Source organism: Caretta caretta, chromosome 4 (genome assembly GCF_965140235.1).
Source record: "Caretta caretta isolate rCarCar2 chromosome 4, rCarCar1.hap1, whole genome shotgun sequence".
NCBI lineage: Eukaryota > Metazoa > Chordata > Testudines > Cheloniidae > Caretta > Caretta caretta.
The window spans coordinates 82,787,514-82,811,206 of NC_134209.1; the positions used below are offsets into that span (position 1 = coordinate 82,787,514).

The window sequence follows — 23,693 nt, forward strand, 5'->3', positions numbered from 1 at the left end:
TGTGCTGAATTAAAATGGTATATTTAATATATATTAAATAAATAACACAAGCTTAAACAAGTCCTGGTACACCCATAAGCACTGGTCAGGCATGAAAGGCTGTAAACAAAAAAACCCATCAGTCCCTCTGAAGAGGATCACAGTTAGGCACCTTTGCAATTTTACGTACAAGGAAGCTTTTATAGCACCTTATGTTTACCTCCTATTAGTAGACTAGGGGGTTTTTTTTTATGGTCATTAATCTTCATTAAAATCTTCTTTCAATAATTCTGGTCATGTAAATCTAAAGTGCTTTACTGTGGGGAAAATATTTATTCAGGACAACAGTTAACAAGTGTATCCAAATATTGGTTTGTCAGATGCTAGCAAAATGCATGAGACTGACATTTTCTAGCAGCCCTGGAGGCAGATACCATACCCTCAAGTGCTTAGAAAGAAGGTGATAGAGTGGCTTAAAGGATTGGTAATTGGATACTTCACCTTTAGGTCACAGTAGGTCATTGGTTCAAGTACAGAATAGGCTAGTAATGACTAAAAATAATACTATCTGACAGCTATTTGGAGGCCTATGTGAAATGCATTGGTGATCTTAATACAATGCTTAGTAGACATGTATCAATGCTCAAAAAAGAAAATGAAGATGTTTGGCAGCTTTCTTAGAAATGTTTGCATAGAAATACTGGATGTGGGTTACCTAGGCTGAGGTATGTTGACATGGAAGTTAGTTTCCTAACTAAATTCACTAGGACTCTTCTCTGAATAAGGACAACGGGACTGAGCCCTTGAGGTTTATGCAATATGTGAAGAGGGGTAAGTCACTATCTGTAACTTCTTAGGCTATGTCTACACTGGCAATTGAACAACAAAACTTTTGTCTTTCAGGTGTTAAACCCTCCCTCCCCCCGAAAGGCAAAAGTTTTGCTGCAACAAGTGACAGTGTGAACAGTGCATTGTCGGCAGGAGCGCTCTCCTGACGACAACGCAAACGCTATTCGTTGGGGGTAGAAGTTTTTTGTCAGCAGGAGAGTCAACAAACAGTGGCTACACTGCACGACTTTTAGCGGCACAGCTGTGGTGACACAGCCGTGTCATTAAAAACTGCGTAGTGTAGACATAGCCTTAGTATTGTCATAGCTTCACTGGTAGAAAAAAAGCTATAGTTAGTAATGCCTTTGGTATCATGGAAAAAATACAATTAAAATTGTAAATATCTGAAGTCACTTCTAAGCTCATCATTATTTAGAATCCTAGGAGATCCAATCAAGATAGAGATCCCATTCTATCGGGCACTGTACAAATAAACAGTCAGTAACATTTCCTTCCCTGAAGACCTTACAATCCAAACAAAGAAAATAGACAAAGGTAGGAGGAAAAACAGAAGCACAGAGAATTGAAGTGACTTGCTCAAGGTAATACACTAGGTCAGTGACAATGCCAGACATAGAACTCAGGTCTCCTGACTCCTACTCCAGTGCCTAGTCCACAAGGCCACACTGCTTCCTAGTGGACAGCTGCATTGTAGCAGTCTAATGAAGCCATGATTCCTTTGGGAGGAAAAAAGCATTTTATCTGCCAAGTTGGCTGACATAGGAACTGCTGTCCTCAGGCAATTGGCCTGGGGTGAGCGTGAAGCTTTCCCTGATAGCTGTGGAGGCCTTATTCATCAGTTTTTGCAGAATTTAAACTTTCATTTAAAAACAATTGCTTGTTACAATGACCACACAACTGAACTGAACAGGCCTGCTGAAGTGGGGCGAAGAGGGAATTGCCCAGGTGCCTGGGCGATTTAAAAGGGCCCGGAGGCCCCTGGCCACCGCCAACAGTGCAGCAGAGCTAAGACAGGCTTCCTGCCCGTCCTTGCTCTGCACCACTCCCGGAAGCGGCCAGCATGACTCTGTGGCCCCAGAGGGGGGTGTCTCTGCATGCTGTCCCCGCCCTGAGTGCTGACTCCACAGCTCTCATTGGCTGGGACCTGTGGTCAATGGGAGCTGTGCGGCTGGTGCCTGTGGGCAGCAGCACATGAAGAACCCCTGCCCCACCCCCCCCACCTACAAGCTGCTGCCAGAGGGGTGTGCTGGTCACTTTCAGGAGCCGCCTGAGGTAAGCGCTGACTCCCTGACCCTCTTGTGCACCCCAACCCCCTGCCCTAGCCTAGAACCTGCACCCCCCCCCAAAGCCTGCACCCGGCACCTCTTCCTGCACCCCAACTCCCTCCCAGAACCTGTACCCATCACCCCTTCCACACCCAAATCCCCTCCCAGAGCCCACAGTCCCTTCTGCACCAAACTCCTCCCAGAGCCCGCACCCCACACCCCTTCCTGCACCCAAACTCCCTCCCAGAGCTTGCACCCCGCACTCCAACCCACTGCCGCAGCCTGGTGAAAGTGAGTGAGGGTGGGGGAGAGCAAGCAATGGAGGGAGGGGGAATGGAGTGAGCAGGGGGCTGGACAGGGGCATGATCTCAGGGAAGGGGCAGGGTAGGGGCGGGGCAAGGGTCTTTGGGTTTGTGCGATTAGACAGTTGGCAACCCTGCCAGGCGGGCATGTGGAAGTCCTGGATGTACTGGAAGAGTGCATGCAGCAGGCAGCTCGCTGGGCACCTGCCAGTGCAGGTGCAGCACTGCTCAAATGTCAGGTGGACCGTCCGTGCGGGCACGGCTTGTGTGTGCGTGGGGGCCCATTGACTATTCTGCCCCGCAATTGCTGTGAGCGGGCCTGGAACTGACACAGTAGTGTCTTCCTCAGTCTGCTGACAGACCGCTTCAATGATTCAGTTATAGAGCAAGCAACAGCAGAGTGAAATTACAAGACTCTAGTCAGTTTTACAATCAATTACAATTGTGGGCAGCATTAAGACTGTAAATAATTATTTCTTTCTTCTGCTGCTCCTTGAGAAAGCTATGAGTTACAACAGAGGAGGAATTAGAGTTGGTCAGTGGAGAGGAGGTCCCAAAAAATGGACATTGGCAAAAAGAGACAGTAGGGGAGACCTACTTTTTTTGCAGTAGACGCCATGGGGCTCGGAAAGGCAAAGAAAGATATCCCCCCTCTTTCACCCTTCTAAGAGCTGGAACTTCAAATTTAGAATGAGCGCCTTAAGGGGGGTCTCCACTTGTCTTTTATATTTATCTCTACCTAACAGGTGTCCAGTAAACTTTTCAAATTCTAGATATAACTCTCACTGGAAAACACACACAAAGTTAAGCACTTGTGCAAGTGATTGCAGGTTTGGAGTCTTTTACTGTACCTTTAACTCAGCATTAATCTATTTAGTTCTTTGCATCAAGCTATTAGAATGGGGAAAATGTTAATGCCACTAACACTGCTGTACTAGTTTTCTGGACGAACAGACACTTCAGTTTCCAAGTGTGTAAAGCACTACATTTCCTATTAAAAAAATCGTCCACGGGGAATCCTATTGATAGGCAATATCTTGTTCTAAAGTAACTTATCACTGAAAAGTCAATGTTCAGGATTGTTGGATCTATATGATTTCTGCAGTGTGAACAGGAATTTGAAAAAAACCTTAGTAAACCTTAGTGACTCTGACTGACTATACAAAAGCAGAACTGTTAAATAAATAAAATTGTTTTTACATGGCTGCTTTCCTGATAACTGCACTTGGACTACACTAATTTTTCACAACTGTTGCACAAGATAAAAACAGAATGCTTAACTTTCAGTGCAGTTCATTTTTCTCAGAAGAGTGCAAGTGTGGAATGGAAGACAGGTTTGCTTAAGATTGCTGTCAGGAATACAAGCCAAAATTTGAGAAAAGTCAATGATTTCAGGAATTATACTGAATTTAGATCCTTGTTATTTGCTCAGATTGTGTACAATTTGTTTCTGGTACACCAGTTTAATACTATGGACAAAAACAGTACTTGATTTCAATAGGTCTACTCAACATGAATAAAGTTAAGCATGTACTTTGCATGGTATTGGCCTGAAATTAGTTATACAGAAAGTTGGGAAGTTATTTTTATTATTGCTGCAAGGGCTAGCACTGGGTAGGGGAATATAGTTTATTTTCTCAAGTAAAATATCTACAAGGTTTTCATTCTTTTCAATCCTTAAGGCATAAGATTTACCAGACAGGGCTACACACATACTAAATCATTTTTAAGGCCTGACAACCTGGGCTCGGTTCTTTGAAAGTTTTCACCAGTGATGAGGCCAGTGCACATATCAGAGTTCCCATACATCAAATTACAAACATTCAGGGGGAAATAAAGTAAAAGTAGTATTGTATGACAGAGGTCTGGTGCAATCTGGGTCCGAATCTGGTATGATGGTAGTTTTAAAAAAGGCAGTTATAAATCCCCGTGGACTCTGTCTCTCTTTCCAAGCCAAGGTAAAGGCATAAACCCGGAAATGATCCCTTCTTCCACCTCACCAAGCTAGGAGCAGCAGCTTGGTGTTTGTACACCTCATCCCAGCTTTACTCGTACAAATCCATCTCCTTAGGGAGACGTGTGACAAGGCAACCTACAATCAATATGGAAAACTCTCCGGGCTATAAATCAGCCACGTGGAGCTGTCGCCGCTGCTGCGGTGACTTCCTGCTTCAGATCATTTGAGCTGTTGGGCGCAGCTCAGCAGGGAAAAGACGAGACAAGCAGCAGAGGAATCGGGGCAGTTTTAAGGAGGGGGAGAAAAAGTTTGTGCCTGCAGCACAGTGACGGACTGAGCAGGGGGCGGCGGCAGTAGCAGCCGGCGGCGGCGGCGGAGGGAAGGCAGCAGATCAGCAGGCAGGGATCGGGGTAGAGCTAAAGAGAGGAGCAGGAGCGGAGAGCAGGCGGCTAGAGCGAGCAGGAGCGGGGGGCGCAACGCCAGGCGCGGGCAGGGAGCCGAGCCCGGCTCCGGGCTGGGGACGGGGTAGCTCAGGAGGGGGCCGAGGCGGGCGGCGGGAGCGGTAAGCGGTAGCAGGGCGGCGGGCCGGCGCGGGACGATGCGGCTGAAGCTGGGCTTTCTGCTGCGCGCCGTGCTGCTGGCGGGCAGCTTCCTGGGGCTGCTGCTGCTCTGGTCCTCGCTGTCCCCCCGCGCCGAGGAGCCGAGCCCGCAGGGCAGGATGTGGGTGAGTGAGCGAGCGAGCGCTCGGGCGGGGCGGTGTCTCCCCCCAGTGCGGGGGGATGGGGAAGGGGTGTCTCCCGGCCCGCCCAGCCCCCTCCAGGAGAGGCGGCTGCTCCTGGCAGGGCCTCCCTCCTTCGCTGGGCGGCGGCTGGCGCCCAGGCTGCGGCCTGTGGCGTTTGAAGGCCCGACCGGGGAGCTGCGGCCGGCCTGGCTAGCCGGGCTCCTCACAGCGCCCCTACGCCCGGGCACCATGCCCAGCCGTCCCCGCTGCCGAGCACGGGTGGGGCGGGCTTCGCTGTGGCGGGCACGCGGGGATCGAGCCCCGCTGGGCGACCGCCGCCCTCGGGCCTGCCGTGACCCTGTGGCTCTGGGCAGGGGGAGTCCCGCCCACCCCCGAGGCCGTCGATACCCGTGAGGGGACCAGGCTGCGGCCCGTGCAGTCCCCCGGTGCAGCGGCAGCCTAGCCCCAAGAAGGGCTGGCTTTGGTGGGTGCCGCGCTCTTCTCTCCCCCCCGTTACTCGGGGTGATGGTGGCGGCTTGCAGCGCCCACTGAAATGTCTGAGCAGACCTAGGGAGGATCAGGGACATTCAATTGAGAAGGGAGACAGACCGGAGCTGAGGCTCTGGGGGGTGTATCCGGCACTCACCGAGTTCATTAGAGCGACGCTGGAAGGGCTATGTTATCCCGCGCCCGCAGGTGGTAGGAAATAACCTACCTTCTTCTGCGAACTAAATGGCAGGAGCAAGAGCTGCACAGGTGTACAGGGCTAGCTGTAGTTAATCAGTTTCAGTCAGAGGCAGTCTTTTATATACAAAAACAATGCCCTTACCTTGTTCGTTTTGGATAAGAGCACTGGCTCAGGCATATGCTTTTATTGCAGTAAACGATAGCTTGAACAGTGATTTCCTAATTGTGAAACACTTGATATACATCTCAGCCTCAGGGTAATTCTGGTAGAGGCCTTGCACCTCTGTATTCACTGCCTGGGAAAATGCACAGAACATTAATCCTGGCACTTTTAGTAAAAGCTACAAATTGCACCATTTTTGCCTCGGCCTTCCCAGTTGATCTAATTCCTAGCTGACTGGTTGGATTAAAGGCACATTTTGTCACATTAAGATAATTAATGTCTCAATGTAAACTTTGTAAAGTGTCCAGATACCTCATAATGCTTACTTTTTACCATGTATTAAAAAACACTACACGTTTTCTTCTCTTCCCCCTTTCACAAACTTTCTTCATTCTCCTGTGATGTGGTAGTTCTCATCTCAAGGGGCCCCCACTGTGCTCCACCTACTACAGACAGAGGAGCATTTGTGGTAGAGACAAGAGAAGCAGATCCAGCAGAAAGAGTAACATGAAAAGCTCTTGCTGCTGGCATGATAGTAGTAGTTGGTGTGGGGGTGGCAGAACAGACCTTATTCAGGGCTACAAGTCCCCACAGTGAAACAGTAGCATGATCTCTGATATCTAGAACAACTGACTGCTGTTGTAATAGCATTTTGTTCTTAAAATATTTTTTACCAATAGCTTGTAAAAATGCTATACTTCAAGAGGTCTGAGAAACAAATGTGCATGCTCCCCAACTGCATGTGTTACTATAGAATTACTGCAGTTGAGAATAAACCAGCCCTCCTTTGACTGGATTTGCAGTAGGTATTTCTGTTTAGATCATATCTTGTAAGTGCTGTTCATCATGCTGAGGTTCAAAAGCTACGTTTAAAGTAATCTCGGAGATCTTACTTTAACCCACAAAAGCAAGCAAGGAAATTTCATAGTTAAAACTAAAAATCTGAGATGACATTCTGGCTTTCACTCATTGTGTGTTTGGCTTTTATAGCTGAACGCTTTGCATAATAACCAAGAGAAAGTTAGTTTGTATAATTCTTAACTTGTGAACATTAGTAGGCTCTTTCAAGAGATGTTGCTATCGTTTGGAACCCGTACAGTTTGTTGGATCGTGTCAGATATAGTTGAGATGATGGATTATAATGGCTCCTTTGGAGTTCTCATGGTTGATTAGAAAATGAGTTTTCTATTTTCTGATCTGTCCTTCTAAAAACATGTTTTGTGCCCGTACAATAAACCCATGTTTAAAATCTTTAGAATTTTTAGTTGCATATGAATTTTCTTGTCTGTGACATTTCAGTTTAAATTCACTAAAATCATTTATTTTTATTTTTAGTGCTTATGAAGGGTGTTAGTCTTGACAGCTTTGGAAACTAAAGTCTCCTAAAAGAATAGGCAAATCATGGGTAGTAGTTATTGAGAGGTAATTCAGAGTCTATCCTCACAGCAAAGAAAAACCCATGGCTGGGCTGTGCCCACTCACGTGGGCTTGCATGCCTTGGGCTGCAGAACTGTTTCATTGACACCTGAGCTCTGGGACCGTTGTGCCTCACAGGTTCCTAGAGTCTGGGCTGCAGGCTGAGCCCAGAAGTCTACACAGCAATGAAACAGCCCCACTGGCTGAGCTCTGTGAGTTTGAGTCAGCTGCCGCAGGCCAGCTGCAGGTATCGTTGCAGCTTCAGGTGGTTCCTACTGGTCACTATTGAGGTGCACTTCCTGATGTGAAGAATCTTTCCCCGCCTCTGTGTGCGTGTATTGATTAAAACGAGGACTGTAGTGCAATGAAACTTCCACCTTTCACAAACACTAAATTCACTCAGATAAAAATTGCTTCTGAGCTGAAACCTTGTGGCCAAGTTGAATGATTACAGACAAGGTGGATGAGGTAATATTTTTATTGGACCAACTTTTGTTGGTGAGGCCTGGTCTACACTATGAGTTTATGTTGGATTTAGCAGTGTTATATCCGAATTAACCTTGCACCCGTCCACACAACGAAGCCATTTTTTCAAGATAAAGGGCTCTTAAAACCAATTTCTGTACTCCTCCCCAACGAGGGGATTAGTGCTGAAATCGACATCGCTGTTTCGAATTAGGGTTAGTGTGGACGCAATTCAAAGGTATTGACCTCCGGGAGTTATCCCACAGTGCACCATTGTGACCTCTCTGGACTGCACTCTGAACTCGGATGCACTGGCCAGGTGTACAGGAAAAGCGCTGGGAGCTTTTGAATCTCATTTCCTGTTTGGCCAAGCTAGCTAATCAGCACAGGTGACCATGCAGTCCCAGAATCGAAAAAGAGCTCCAGCATGCACCGAACGAGAGGTACTGGATCTGACCACTGTATGGTGAAAAGGAATCTGTGCTATCAGAACTACGTTCCAAAAGACAAAATGCCAAAACATTTCAAAAAATCTCAGAGGCCATGAGGGACGCAACACAGTGCCCCATGAAACTTAAGGAGCTCAGAAAAGCGTACCAGAAAACCAAAGAATCAAACAGACGCTCTGGGACAGAGACCCAGACATGCCGCTTCTATGCTGAGTTGCATGCAATTCTAGGGGGGGCCACCACCACGACCCCACCCCTGTCCATAGTCTCCGATGATGGGGTACTCTCCGCCATGGCTGAGGATTTTGCGGACGGGGAAGATGAGGAGGAGGAGAACGAGCTTGGGGAGAGCACACAGTACACTGTTCTCCCTGACAGCCAGGATCTTTTTATCACCCTGACTGAAATACCCTCCCAACCCAATGAAGCCGGAGAGTGTACCTCTGGTGAGTGTACCTTTTAAAATATAATACATGTTATAAAAACAAGCGTTTTTTAATGATTAAGTAGCCTTGAGGACTTGGGATGCATTCGTGGCCAGTACTGCTACTGGAAAAGTCTGTTTACGTGTCTGGGGATGGAGTGGAAATCCTCCAGGGATATCTCCATGAAGCTGTCCTGGAGGTATTCTAAAAGCCTTTGCAGAAGGTTTCTGGGAAGAGCAGCCTTATTCCGTCCTCCATGGTAGAATACTTTACCACGCCATGCTAGTAGCAAGTAATCTGATATCATTGCATGACAAAGCCTGGCAGCATATGGTCCTGGTGTTTGCTGGCATTCAAGCAACATCCATTCTTTATCTCTCTGTGTTATCCTCAGGAGAGTGATATCGTTCATGGTAACCTGGTTGAAATAGGGGAATTTAATTAAGGGGTCATTCAGAGGTGGCCGTTCCTACTGGGCTGTTTGCCTGTGGCTGAAAAGAAATCCTCCACGCAGTTAGCCACGTGGGGAGACGGGGGGCAGCATTGGCGCTGAGGGGTTCGCGTTTGGCTAGCAGGTATCTTCTCTGATACCTGCCAGGCGGTGGGGGGAGGGGAAAAGCGATCATCCCAGAGAACTGGATTGGGGGAGGGGGTTAGTTTGGTTCTGCTGCTGCACGTTAACAGGAAAACTGCAGCACTAAATGGCCAACTCAACGGGCTTTGCTTGGTATGGGAAAAGAGGGGGCTGCTGTTATGAAGGTTGCAGAAGCCGAAAGACTATGGCTTACCATGGCCGCCTGCAAGCCGAATTCTATTGCCCGGCCCTGCATGTGTGATCTCTAACACCAAAGCCGCAGGCACTCAATATAAGATGCAAAATGCGACCTTGTACCAAAATCACATGTGCTATGTAATGTGAATAGTGTTGTTCACTGTGAAAGAGTATAGCCATTGTTCTGTAAAATGTATCTTTTTAAATACTTCACTCCCTTTTTTTCCTCCAGCAGCTGCAAATGTTTCAAGCCTCCCTTCTCCATCCCAAAGGCTATCTCAGATAAGGTGGCGAAAAAAACACACACGCGATGACATGTTCTCTGAGCTCAGGCACTGACAGAGCTGTGTGGAGGGACACAATAGCAGAGTACAGGACAGTGGCCGATGAACGTGAGGAGAAGTGGCGGCAGGAAGATCAGAGGAGGCATGAGGCAACGCTGGGCTACTGCGGGATCAAACGGACATGCTCCGGTGTCTAGTGGAGGTTCATGAACGGCAGCAGGATCACAGACTGCCGCTGCAGTCCCTGCTTAACTGCCCTCTGTCCTCCCCAAGTTCCATAGCCTCCTCACCCAGATGCCCAAGAACGCGGGGTGGAAGGCTCCAGGCACCCAACCACTCCACCCCAGTGGACAGCCCAAGCAACAGAAGGCTAGCATTCAACAAGTTTTGAAGTGGCCTTTTCCTTCCCTCCTACCCTCCTCCCACACCCCACCCTGCTACCTTGTCAGTTATCTCCCTATTTTTATAATCAATTAATAAAGAATACATGTTTTTTTAAATGATAGTGACTTTATTTCCTTTGCAAGCAAGCTGTGATTGAAGGAGGGAGGGGGGGTGGCTTACAGGGAATTTAGAGGCAACCATGGGGGTGGGTTTTCATCAAGGAGAAACAAACAGAAGTGTCACACAGTACCCTGGCCAGTTATGAAACTGGTTTTCAAAGCTTCTCTGATGCGCAGCGCTTCCTGCTGTGCTCTTCTAACTGCCCTGGTGTCTGGCTGCGCGTATTCAGCGGCCAGGCAATTTGCATCAACCTCCCACCCCGCCATAAACGTCTCCCCCTTACTCTCATAGAGATTGTGGAGCACACAGCAAGCAGTAATAACAGTGGGAATATTGGTTTTCCTGAGGTCTGAGCGAGTCAGTAAACTGTGCCAGCGACCCTTTAAACGTCCAAATGCACATTCTACACTTCTGCACTTGCTCAGCTTATAGTTGAACAGCTCCTGACTACTGTCCAGGGTGCCTGTGTACAGCTTCATGAGCCAGGGCATTAACAGGTAAGCTGGGTCCCCAAGGATAACTATAGGCATTTCAACATCCCCAACAGTTATTTTCTGGTCTGGGAAGTAAATCCCTTCCTGCAGCCGTTTAAACAGACCAGAGTTCCTGAAGACGCGAGCGTCATGAACCTTTCCCGGCCATCCCACGTTGATAGTGAAACGTCCCTTGTGATCCACCAGTGCTTGCAGCACCATTGAAAAGTACCCCTTGTGGTTTATGTACTGACTGCACTGGTGGTCCAGTCCCAAGATAGGGATATGGGTTCCATCTATGGCCCCACCACAGTTAGGGAATCCCATTGCAGCAAAGCCATCTAGTATGGCCTGCACATTTCTCTGAGTCACTACCTTTGATAGCAGCAGCTCAATGATTATGTTGGCTACTTGCATCTCAGCAACCCCCACAGTAGATTTGCCCACTCCAAATTGATTCCCGACTGACCGGTAGCTGTCTGGTGTTGCAAGCTTCCACAGGGCTATTGCCACTCGCTTCTCAGCTGTGAGGGCTGCTCTCATCTTGGTATTCTTGCACTTTATGGCAGGGGAAAACAAGTCACAAAGTTCCATGAAGTGCCCTTATGCATGCGAAAGTTTTGCAGCCACTGGGAATCATCCCAGACCCACAACACTATGCGGTCCCATCACTCTGTGCTTGTTTCCCGGGCCCAGAATAGGCGTTCCACGGCATGAGCCTGCCCCGTTAACACCATGATCTCCAAATTGCGGGGGAATGCGGTTTTAGAGAAAAGTGTGTTCATGTCCATCGCCTCCTTGCCTGGTTTTTCAGGTGCTGGTTCTGCATACACTGCACGATAATGCGTGAGGTGTTTACAATGGTCATAACTGCTGCGGTGAGCTGAATGGGCTCCATGCTTGCTGTGCAATGGCGTCTGCTCCTGCTTGGGCAATCCAGGGAAAAGGGCGCAAAACGATTGTTTGCCGTTGCTCTGACAGAGGGAGGGGGCGACTGACAATATGGCTTACAGGGAATTAAAATCAACAAAGGGGTGGCTTTGCGAGAAACAGAATGCCCCCCTTAAGGACAGAACTCAAAAATGGGTTTAGCAGGCGTTTGATTTCACAGAGGGAGGGAGGAGAAAATGAATACAAAACAAATCTGGTCTATTTCTTGTTTTGATCCACTTCATCTATCTTTATACATCTTGCTGGCAGCAGACTGTGCAGTACGACCGGCAGCCATCATCATCTCCTGGGTCCTCGGCAGAAGACGGTGCAGTATGACTGCTGGCCATCGTCTTCTCCTGGCTGCTGATTAAAAGACAGTGCACTGCTGGTAGGACTCAATCGCCATGAGATGAAACTTAAAAAGGAAATGACCTGGCTGAGTCACTCTCATGTTTGCCCAGGCACCCCGAGCTCATCCAGGTCGGTTAAAAGAGCACCCTGGACTACGTTGATGACGGCTACCAGTCATACTGTGCTGTCTGCTGCCAAAAGGCAATAAGCTGCTGCTGTGTAGCAATGCAGTAGTGCATCTGCCAGCATCCAGGGGACATATGGTGACGGTGAGCTGAGCAGGCTCCATGCTTGCCGTGGTATGGCGTCTGCACGGGTAACCCAGGAAAAAAGGCGCAAAACGATTGTCTGCTGTTGCTTTCACGGAGGGAGGGAAAGGGGGCCTGACTATATGTACCCAGAACCACCCGCGACAATGTTTTAGCCCCATCGGGGATTGGGATTTCTACCCAGAATTCAAATGGGCGGCAGAGACTGCGGGAACTGTGGGATAGCTACCCACAGTGCAACGCTCCAGAAGTCGACGGTTGCCTCGGTAGTGTGGACACACTCTGCCGACTACATGCACTTAGAGCATTTGTGTGGGGACACACACAATCGACTGTATAAAAACACTTTCTACAAAACCGATTTCTATAAATTCAATCTAATTTCGTAGTGTAGACAAGGCCTGAGAGAGACAAGCTTTTGAGCTAGAACACCACTCACTCTTCTGGTCTAGGAAATGTACTCAGAGTGTCACAGTTAAATACAAGGAGGAACAGATTGTTTAGCATAACTAGTTAACCCATATTTCAAGAGACCATTCAAAGTGAAGTGGCCTGTTACGACCTCTACAGTCGTGAGGGAGACAGGGGTTGGTTCGTGGGTTATAGATTGTTCTAATAAGCCATAAATGAATGATTACTGCCAATTATAAAGCTCTGAAAACAAGAGTTTATAAACTTGGAAATGCTGACAGACCCTTAACTTAGCAAGCAGCTTTCTGCTAGCTCTTAACTGTGCATGCTCCTTCCTTGTATCCCTGTTAAATATCAGGAAGGGGAGATTATTCCAGTGTCATAATCTCCCAAGGAAAGTGGTGGATACCTTTATTTCTAAACGCCTTTTAAAAACCAGTCTTGGTAAAGTACTAGAAAATGTGTTGTGCTGAACAATCTTGTATAGGTAGTATAGTTGACTAGAAAAACCTACTCTATAGGTCTCTGAGTCTAATTTTTCTGTGGCTACTGGTATTTGGGTTTGGAACACGCATCAAGGATCATTTGTTTGGATGAAGAGGGTGATGTTACCTACTAAAACACTATTTTACAATTAATTAATAATAATAAACTCTTTTACATCCTCTCTGTTTTAATAAACATTAGTCAAGCAGCAGTCTAACCAGTTCAGAAGCTAGTATGCTTTTGACTAGCAGTTCTCAAACTGCACTTCAGCAGAGTTGTTTCTAGATTAAACACAGGCTTCTGTTAGAATGTTTGTTGCAGCAACATATTTTGTCTACTATGAAGCAGCTTTATCCAATAGAAAAACACCTCATGTATTCATGTCGTGCAAAGCACATATCTAACAAGTGTATTTCACACATTCTATTTCTAATGATTGTTGTTGGTGGGTATTAATACACTAGTCTTATCTAAATTCTGTTTCTAAATAGTGTAGCAAGGAATTTTATAATTGTTACTACTTTTCTGAAGTGGTTTTGTCTGCATTATGTCCAGTTATACTGATAAGATAATTGTTTCTGTCGCTAGGTATTACGCTACAAATTCTGCTTCTTATATAGAAACTACATTATCGTTTGAACAAAAGAAAAAATCAGAGACCAGATTGCTGAAAGTCTTTTTCAAGCCATACAATCTAAAAATAGGCTAGAATTTAATTTTTTACTGCTAAGGCTAAATAATGCACTTGTCCACTAAGCATTATAAACACGTAGACACAGCAGGGAGTAAAATTCTAATAAACCACATAAGCTTTCAAGAAACAAGTATTTGGAATTGTATGACGTTCCGAGGTGCAATCCAGACCAGCGAGGGGCTGTGTTACCACTTCCCTGCAACCTCAGGAGCCTCACATTGCTTTGCTGTGGTAGCTCCAATCTGGGCCGCTCATAAACAGCCATGCAGCATGCAGGTAATACCCTGAGTGTTTGTGGAAACTGTAGCTTGTCAGCCACAAGTCAGTCACACTCTGGCTTCCATCAGCCTGGGTTGTCACTTGCAGGGTGACCCTAACACACTTCCATCTCAGATTTCCCCCCAAAATATATGTTTTGCACTGTCCAGCCCTCTCCTGGACAGGCCAGATATATTAGGTCCATTGGACCTCAGAGGAGATCAGTGTACAACAATTTATTACCATAAATGAAGTTACCCACACCATTCAGTTTAAAGACAATACTAGATTGGTTTTAATAAAAGAATAAAATGAGTTTATTTAACTACAAAGAGAGATTTTAAGTGAGTACAAGTACAAGGCATTAAAGTCAGAAATGGGTTACAAGAGAAATAAAGATAACACTTTCTAGTGCTAAAACTTGATTGAAGGTAAAATTCTTACCCCATGCTCCATGCAATAGGGCTGACCCTGTTTCAGGTCGGGATTTCTCCCAAAGTCCAAACATTTTTTCTTTTATCTTTTTAGGTGAAAATGAAAGATATGAATAGGGAGAGAGAATGTGGAATGTTTTTGCCCCTCACTTTATAGTCCCGTACTTCTTTTGAAATGCGTTTTCCTGAGGGTTACCCCTAGATAAAGTTTGTTCCCACTGTGAGGTTGGATCATGGAGTCTTGTGAGGAAAGAGGTTCCATGCTGTTGTTTGCTAAAGATGCAGATCAGTTTGTTCCTGCCCGCCTCTCCTTCCTCCCCCCGCTGTCGCCCTTACCAAAGAATGGCCACTTGATAGGTGGTTGCCCATTAACTTTGATACCAGTAGTGCGTGTCAGCTTGTCCTTTGTCTTTGAGAAATGTGGTTTGCCTACTCCCCAGATATGTCTGGTAAACACACTTCAGTCATGATTTCAGCTTATATTTATAACTCTACATATAATATTACTACATACATTTGATCGTGATATTTTTGATCAGTGAGTTTTTTGTTTTCAAATACTACCTCACAAGGCATATTTTGTACAAAGAGTATTACAGTAGTGTGTACGGTGTGAATACAGGGTTGCATTCCATCATCGACCCCTTCTGCTTTGTAAGTCTTGCACCCTTCACTCCCTGCACCAGCAGCCAGGAGTGGAATGGTGAATAATAGTGAAAATGTTATAATGCCATTATATAAATCAATGGTACTCTCTTACCGGGAATACTGTGTTCATTTCTTGCTCTCTCTAAAAAATTATTAGTGGAATAGAAAGGTTTCAAAGACAGATGAGAATGATTAGAGGCATGGAAAGCTTCTATATGAAGAAAGGGTGGGAGGAAAAATTGGGACTGTTTACTTAAGAGACGAGGCGAATTAGAGGGGACATAAAAAAGTATACAAAATAACAGTATAAAAAAGATAGAGATTAGGCGTTTCTGGTTCCTTCCCATAGTGGAAGACGAAGGGGACATTCAGTGAGAATGAAAGGGAGCAAATTCAGAACTGAAAAAAGGAAACAAATTTTCACATAATTTGCCCATGAAATTCACTTCCAAAAGATATAATTGAGGCAAAGAGTTTAGCAGAATTAGAGAAGAAGATGGACATATATTAACATTTGTATTATGGTCGCACCAAGAGGCCTCATTCAGGATCAAGGCCTTGTTGTGCTAAGTGCTGGACAGAGACAGTCTTTGTTCTCAAAAGTTTACAAGCTTACAGTCTAAAACAAACGTTATCAGAAATGACTAGCCAAACAAAATATATTCTCTCAATTCACAGGGCATATGTTTTTTTTTTTAAAAAAACAAAAAGCTTCCCTTTGTATGGATAAGAAGAATATCCAGTACCATGAGATCAGAATTAAAAAGCGAAAAGTTTGGGTAAGGATGCAAGCACTCATTCTCCAGGCATGACCCACCCTTACACTAGTGAGGGATTAGAAAGAAACTTTCCCTATGGGGAAGTCCAAGCTGGACCTGTACCCAAGCCAAGCACAGCTGGCCTGTGTCCCAAGTGTGTTGTCATTTTCAGAAGTGACCCTGGCACTTCCCCGCCCGTCAAATCTGTGCCAGTACCGCTGCCTTGTCTTTGGGGCCTGGGCTTGGTTGGGGGTCCGCACAACAGGGGGTCCGTGCCCCACTGCTATCTCACCGCATGGCGTGTGCTGTGGAGTTAGAGACACTGCAGCTTGTCATCACGCTCGCTCTGCACCACACATGAGCGCAGTGAGGTGGCGGCAGCCAGCAGAAGGGAGGCAGGCAGGTGGTGCTGCGCTGACCCCATGGGCAGGAGGAGGTGATTAGAGATGGCTCCGTTTGAGCTTGTGAGGGTCATGTTGTTGTCAGGTCCCGTTGGGTTGCAAGGCTCTACTGTGGTGGCATTTTTGCACCTTTTTTCTGAAGCAGCTGGTACTGGCTACTGTTGGAGACAGGATCCTGGGCTAGATGGGCCACCGGTTTGAGTCAGTATGGCAATGTGTATGTTTGGAAAGGGGAGGAAGTTCTGTGTTTACTAGACGCCTACTTGCCAGACATAGTAATTTACTCCTGGGGGAATTCTGCACCATTGCAGAATTCCCTGTTTCCCCCACAGAATTTCGGGCTGCTGGACTCTGCAGAGCCCAGCTCACAGTGAACGGAATGCTCAGCCTGGCAGGGCTGGAGGCTGCATGTTCTCTGATCCTCATTCTCACAAGGACAGAGAGGGCCTGGGAAACCCAGCTCAGGGCAGGGCCACACCACACCATGTCCCCAGGTGGGACAGTAAGAAATTGTGAGGAGTAAAGGCTCTGGGGGTGCTGGTGTCTGGGCTGGGGGCTGCCCCGCAGCTGGGATCTGTGGGGTAGGGGGTGCTGGTGTCTGGGCTCTGGCCTGTTGCTGGGCTCTGTGGAGAGGGGGGTTCTGGTGTCTGCTCCGTAGTTGGGCTCTGTGGAGGGGGGATGCCCCACGGCTGGACTCGGGTCTGTGGAGAGGGGACTGCTGGTATTTAGGGGGTGCCACGTGGCTGGGCTCTGTGGGAAAGGGGGTGTTGGTGTCTGGGCTGGGGGGTGCCCTGCAGCTGGGCTCTGTTGGGAGGGGGGTGCTGGTGTCTGGGCTGGGGGGTGCCTTAGTTGAGATTCTTTGGGCCCTCTTCTTGCAGTATAAATCAGAGCAGGATTTTTCTTTTTTCTCTTCAGGGGTCTGGCCAAAACCGTGTAACTGTCTAGTTGTGAAAAAGCTAGTATATTCAGTAAGGTATCTGTGTCGAAGGGGAAATTTTAAAAGGAAGAAAAGTGGCAAGCTTAACATATAGTAGTAGACCGGGGGAGGAGCTCAGTTGTAGTGAGCTTCTGTTGTTATCCAAAATGAAAAGGTTCCAATTCTGAAAATATGTGCCTTTTTATGTGGGAAGAATATATATGCTTATGCCTTTGGTTTTTCACTGGGATGGAGGTTTGGGTTTGGGGGGATATTAGGGAAAATCACAACACTGTTTTTGTGCAACTCTTTGGGAAAATTATGAGTTACTATTACAGTACTCTTTTTGGATAAAGACAAACTGTTTCTGTTGATTATTTTGTAATAAACATTTATTGCTTGTTATAGAAAATGTTAAAGTGACACTGTGAACTTGAAATTGAATCAGTTTAAAAACAATTTAAAAATAGTTTGTAATGGTGTACCTGCCATGAGTCCCTCTGCCAGTCTGTGGTTTTACAATTCCATTTTTCTATGTAAGGCCAACCTTCTCACAGATTTTGTGTCCCAGTCTTTAGGTGTCCAACCATAGACACCTTGTGCCTGATTTTTCAGAGGCATTGAGGACCTACCATTCCCAGTGAGGGACTAAAGAACAAAATCTATGTTCACTTATTTTGTACAGTTGAAAGTGTTTTGTTTACGGTCATTTTCACTGTTTCAGTGTACTCACATGGAGCCTGATCCACTGCCCATTGAATGGGATGGGTAGTATGTAAGCGGGGGAATAGTCCCGCTCTTGTGGGGAACTTTCCTGGCTTCTGCACTACCCCAGTGAAGTAGGCTAGCGAAAGGATCCGAGTCCTCACTCCCACTTCCTTTACCCAGTGGCCTCCCTGCCCTTGAGGACTCCCTTCCACTCTCCTGTCTGGCAGAGACCTCGTAATGCCAACAAGGCTGGGCCCAGGATTCCTGGGGGGCTCGACTCCCAACCCTGCTGTGATCACCTAGGACAGGGGCTAGGGTGTCCCCACTCCAGGGTACTCTCTCTGCACTGGGCACTTCTCTGACCCACTGACCACTACATGCAATTTAAAGCAAATGCAAGTTATTTAATCAACAATTAATTTAAAAAAGAATAAGGAAAAATGGGAAAGGTTAAAGGAAACACATCAACCCGCTCTGTGGCAGGGAACATCACAAACAGTGTCTCTGGAATGTCAGGGCAGTTCACAGTCTGTTCCTTGTAAGTCCCGGGCCTTCTTCTCAGGCCCTGGGTGTGCTGTAGGGATGCTGTGGGTTGGACACTTGCTCTGGTGGTGGCCACACGCTCTCAGGCTCTAAGCTGTAGGACCCTCCGTCCCAGTGTCGCCCCTGCCCTGTCGGGGTTACGATCCAAGCCTGGCCTGCAGAGCCTCTTGGCTGTGGCATCTCCCTGTGCTGGGCCCGCTGCCCAGGGTCCCCCTTACCGCACCCAGCTCTGGACTGCTCCAGCCCCAGCTCCACCACTCTGTCTTTGCTGCTCTGCCTCCAGCTCCCTGGGCTGCTTCTTTGGCCCCTCTGGCTCTGGTTGCTGCAGTTCTGCTCCCAGGACAGGTCTGCTCTGCAGGCTGCTTCTGTGACTCTGCTCCCAGCACTGTCCTGCTTCGTGGGCTGCTTTTCTGGTCCCTCTGGCTCTGGTTGCTGCAGCTCTCCTCCCAGGGTAAGTCTGCTCTCTCTGGGCTGTGCCTCTAGCTTTGGGGCTGCAGCTCTGCTCCCAGGACAGGGTCTGCTCTCTCTCTCCAGGCTGCTTTTCTGGTCCCTCTGGATCTGGCATAGCTCCGCTCCCCAACTTAGCTTGGGTCCCTGCTTTCTCCTTAGCTCGGCCCCACTCTGTCTGACCCAGGCAAATCCAGCTCACACGGAGGACAGGACCTCCCTGGCCTCCTGACTCCCTGATTAGCCTGCCCGCCCTGTCATTCAGGCTGACCTGAAGCATTGGCTTCTCCCCATTGTTCCTGGGGGCTGTCAGTCTCAGGGGGCTGTCAGTCTCAGGGTCCTGATTCCCCATCGACGCTTCCGCCTTTTTAGTACTGGGAGCTAGCCAACCAAAACACCCCCACTGAATGTTAGTAAGGGGGCAACAGTCTCCTTACAAGTAGGTCAGATCCTTGGAACCTGAATGGACAATGAGCTCCATGCAGGCATTCAGATTTATTGATGTCAGTGAGGCTGTAAGGTGCAGGGTTTGGCCTGCATGGAGCTTGTTTTATAATCAAGGCCTTAGTAGTCACTTTTCATCTATTGTATGAGAGACTCTCCGCAGAGGAAAGAGGATCATTTACAGCCAGATTTTCAGAAGTATTCACTAATTTTGTGTATCTTAAGCAAAGACTGACTGACTATACAGAAAAAACAGTGAGCTTACTATACCCAAAGTGCAGCCAAACATGGAAAGTTAATGTCACAATTTTTTCCTCAAATCTTAGTTACAGTAATTTCTAGTGTTGCTCCTGACAATAGTCGGTTAAATATTTAGTAGGTTAAATATTTTCAGATAAAAGTATGTATTTTTTTTAAATGTATGCTCCCCTCTAAATATCCTTTGAAAAAGCTTTTAAAAAATCTTCATGCCTATTCAAACTCTTGCCAGGGTGACTAAAGAGGAACTTAAAAAAATCTATTAAATATTTGGGAAATAAAATGACACTACTATTCCACACTCTCTATCATGTTACAGAATAAATGACTACACAATGGTTTTTTGAGTAATGGCACGGAAATGACAGAAATCTTATTCTGTTTTGGTAAAAGGCTTAATTTAATCTAAAAGGACGTTGCCAAGGATGTAAAGTCTAAGCTGTGACCAAGGATGTTCTGATGTTTGCAAGATCCCTGTAATTCATTTGTTGTTTCCCAATATAAAAGTTTCAGTGCTTTTTCACTTTTAAAAGTTAATGCTAACAGTCCCACATTAATATTAAACCCATTATAATGTGAAACAGGTAAATCAGTTACAAGTGGGGCTGCTTTTTAAATCCATAGATGCTGCAGAACTATAATTACAGTCCTTATAAATGTATGTGCACTAAGACTGGCAGTTGGAGTACTATATTGGTACCTAGGTTTTAGCATTATGTTATGTACAGAGCAACTGATACTATCTGAAAAATGGAACAAATGAAACATGCACATTCAGGAACTGAGCATTTGAAAATTTGAAGGTCTTAATTAGCCTGATATTGTTTCTCAAGGGTCCCTGTTGCTGCAGAAAGAGTGTTGGACCATCCAAGGAACCCATACCAGTAGCAAGTAGCTCCCTTTATTTAGTTTTAAAGTGATGCAGTAGAACTTTAATGTCTGTATTAACTAATGAAATAACTGCACAAGCAAAACTGTATGGTGCTAGTGCAGTATTTACCAAAGAAACAATGTATAGGGCTGCAGAATTCATTTCAAGTACAGTCACTGCACCATGCTTGTTGGGCTGTCATTTTTAGAAAGCTTTTAAAATGTTTCACATCACTGTTCTGTGTAGTAGTTGCTTTTCAGTGGGACATTTTAAAATATCAGTTAATCAAAAACTTAATTATTTTTAAAAATGTGGAAGTCTGGGCCAGCGAGCATTGTGGTATTTGGCACTCATCACAGATGGTGCATCAGGTGCTTTTAAGATAAATTTTGAATTCTTTCTAGATTCTGAGGGCCATTTAAAATAGGTTATTAACGTTATTTTGAAGAAAATTGAATTCACACGGATGCAACTTTGTGCAGAGGTCCTAGAGTTCTGACTTCTGGTGTTACCACACTTTCTCACAGAGGATCAAATATGTCAACTTTGTGATGTCTTGCTGTAGATTGGCCTTCCGGGAGGGATGTTGTTCCAGAATCCATGCATTGCCAGATGGCCAAGCTGCATGTAACCTCCTCGTTATGGGACTGACCCACTGCAGAACTCTGTAAAAACTGTATCAACACACCAGTTGCTTGAAATGAGTTAGTATTTACTAATGAAAAATGGCAGCATCTCTGTCCTATTTTGTCAGACTACAAATCTTCATTATAGAAGCCTGCCGAGAGGAGCCCGTTTATCCTTCACTACTGCTACATTAATAGCTCCAGCCTACAGTGTGTACAAAAGGAGACTTTTGCTTCCATAGAACAGTAAGACACCCAATCTGAAGGGAAGCTTCTGGTCTAATAAGTTATTTTTAATCACTAGATTTCGTTAACAATTATAGAATGCAAGCATCTGCCATGTGTGATTAGTTAAAAAAAAAACAAAACTAAACATACTGCTTAAAAGGTCTCTGCCTCCTCTCTGTTGGTTTTCCATAATCAAAATGTGAATTAAAGATGACTAATGTAAAAGCTTACTTTTATTTAGAATATATCTAACACTTTAAAATATTGGGGCATGGGGAGCATTTATGTTGAGAAGCTGTTTTGGATAGTGACTTCCCCCCTCATTGTATTATGTCTGGCCACATAGCCATTTTAAATTAATGTCATCATAAAGCAAGCTGTTACCAGCATGGTTATCAAATAAAACCAAAGAGCTTCTTCAGGTCCTTGCAACCTATTTGGTCTATTGGTTTGTTTCTCTTCTACCTCCCTCTTCCCCCAATCCTCTGACTAATGTAGATTTAGTAGAGGATTTTAAACTCATGACAAAGATTTGAATAAACTCTAAGCAGAAGTTAAGCCAGAGCTTATTCATTCAAAATCTTGAAGGTCAGGGTTTATCAGTTTGTTGTAGCTTTCCTTAGCTAAGCAATAGGAATAACGTTCCCACATCCTGTGACAGATGTTTTTGTAACAGTACAGCCATGGCGGGTGGGGATAGCATAAAGTTGTGCTCTCCCTTTTCAGGTAAACTCCCAACATTCTCATATGTGGAATGGATAATTGTTTTTTACATGCTGGCTCTTTTCTACTTGGGATTCAGCAAATGCAGAACGGTCTCTTGAACACTGATTGCATATATTAGACCTGATTTTGCTGAGTCCTAAGTGAAATTTTTGTTCCAGAAAAGAGTTCTTATTTTTCCTGGACTTGTATGAGTCTCCCTCGAAACAGGTTGATGCCTCCAACTGCTGAGCAAGGGAAGGATGCTGGGATTTCTGCCAGATTGTTATCTCTGGTCCCTTTTCGGTCCCGTCAGCTGGAGGGAATCATACCGTTTTGAAGATTCTTCCCTTCCATGTGTGCACACACCCTCTGGCTGCTGGAATGCAGGAAGAACTGTCTTTGTTCCCTTCCAATACAGAGCCTTTTGGTTGCTGCATGGATGGTCAGGATTGTCTCCACTTAATTTACACCTCTCAGCCTCTTTTTGAGTTATCCATCCTAGTCAATAGCTCCTGTGGTATTGCGCCTGGCTTTCCAAGCTGCAGCAGAGTGAAACTAGCCTGACAGCTTTGTGGTTTCACTGCTGCCCACGGGTATATAAATAGCGGCAGTTATCACTGCTGCTTGGAAAAGCCATAAGCAATAGCAAAAGTACTGGAGTTGCCTGAAGATTTTGGAAGAAACAATGCACCAGTTTACACTCTGCTTACATTTGGAAGATTTTCTTTATATTCCAAAGGGCTCACAACCTTTAAAAGAAAATAAAGTGTAAGCTGACAGCAATTTCCTTTTAAAAAGAATCCATATTTAATATGTGTGTTTTAAGCCCTTTGTAACTCTTGTTCAATGATAATTGCTATTATTTAGCAAGAACTTGTCTGATTTATTCAATATAAAATAAAATGAATTTTTGCATTATGAAATTGATCTCTGCAAGTGAAAAAGAGCTTGAAATTTCATTCTAATTTTAAATTAGAAGAAAGCTCATGGTATGGCACAAATTGGGATTGTCCTTTGTCCCTGTAGAAATTTTTCTCTGACTTTCAACACACAGGATGATGATAGCTGCCTGATAGTTGTGGGAGGAGTACACAATTGGATTTTTCAAGACAATATAATTATTCCAGATGTATGAAAGATAGGTGTTGAAAGAAATGGACTTTTTATTACTGAGAAGAAAAGAAGGCACATTCTTTTATTCTTTCATGTGCTTAGAAACCATGCAAATCTTTCACCATATATAACATGAGAGACACTACAAGGATGTGAAAAAATTGGAAAGAGTCCAGTGGAGGGCAACAAAAATGATTAGGGGACTGAAACACATGACTTATGAGGAGAGGCTGAGGGAACTGGGATTCTTTAGTCTGCGGAAGAGAAGAATGAGGGGGGATTTGATAGCTGCTTTCAACTACCTGAAAGAGGGTTTCAAAGAGGATGGATCTAGGCTGTTCTCAGCGGTAGCAGATGACAGAACGAAGAGTAATGGTCTCAAGTTGCAGTGGGGGAGGTTTAGGTTGGATATTAGGAAAAACTTTTTCACTAGGAGGATGGTGAAATACCGGAATGCGTTACCTAGGGAGGTGGTGGAAT

At 45.7% G+C, this 23,693-nt stretch overlaps 1 protein-coding gene across 2 annotated transcripts in view; it reads left to right on the forward strand.

Moving 5' to 3' along the window:
• Positions 1 to 4,384: 4,384 nt before the first annotated feature.
• GALNT7 (polypeptide N-acetylgalactosaminyltransferase 7) overlaps positions 4,385 to 23,693 on the forward strand; it is a 114,169-nt gene continuing 94,860 nt past the window's right edge. Inside the window, exon 1 of one of the 2 annotated variants that reach the window (XM_048847728.2) lies at positions 4,385 to 5,076. In XM_048847728.2, the coding sequence (XP_048703685.1) occupies positions 4,951 to 5,076 (126 nt within the window). In that variant the 5' untranslated portion in view covers positions 4,385 to 4,950. The remainder of the gene's footprint in view (positions 5,077 to 23,693) is intronic. The other variant, XM_048847727.2, reaches the window with a different exon arrangement.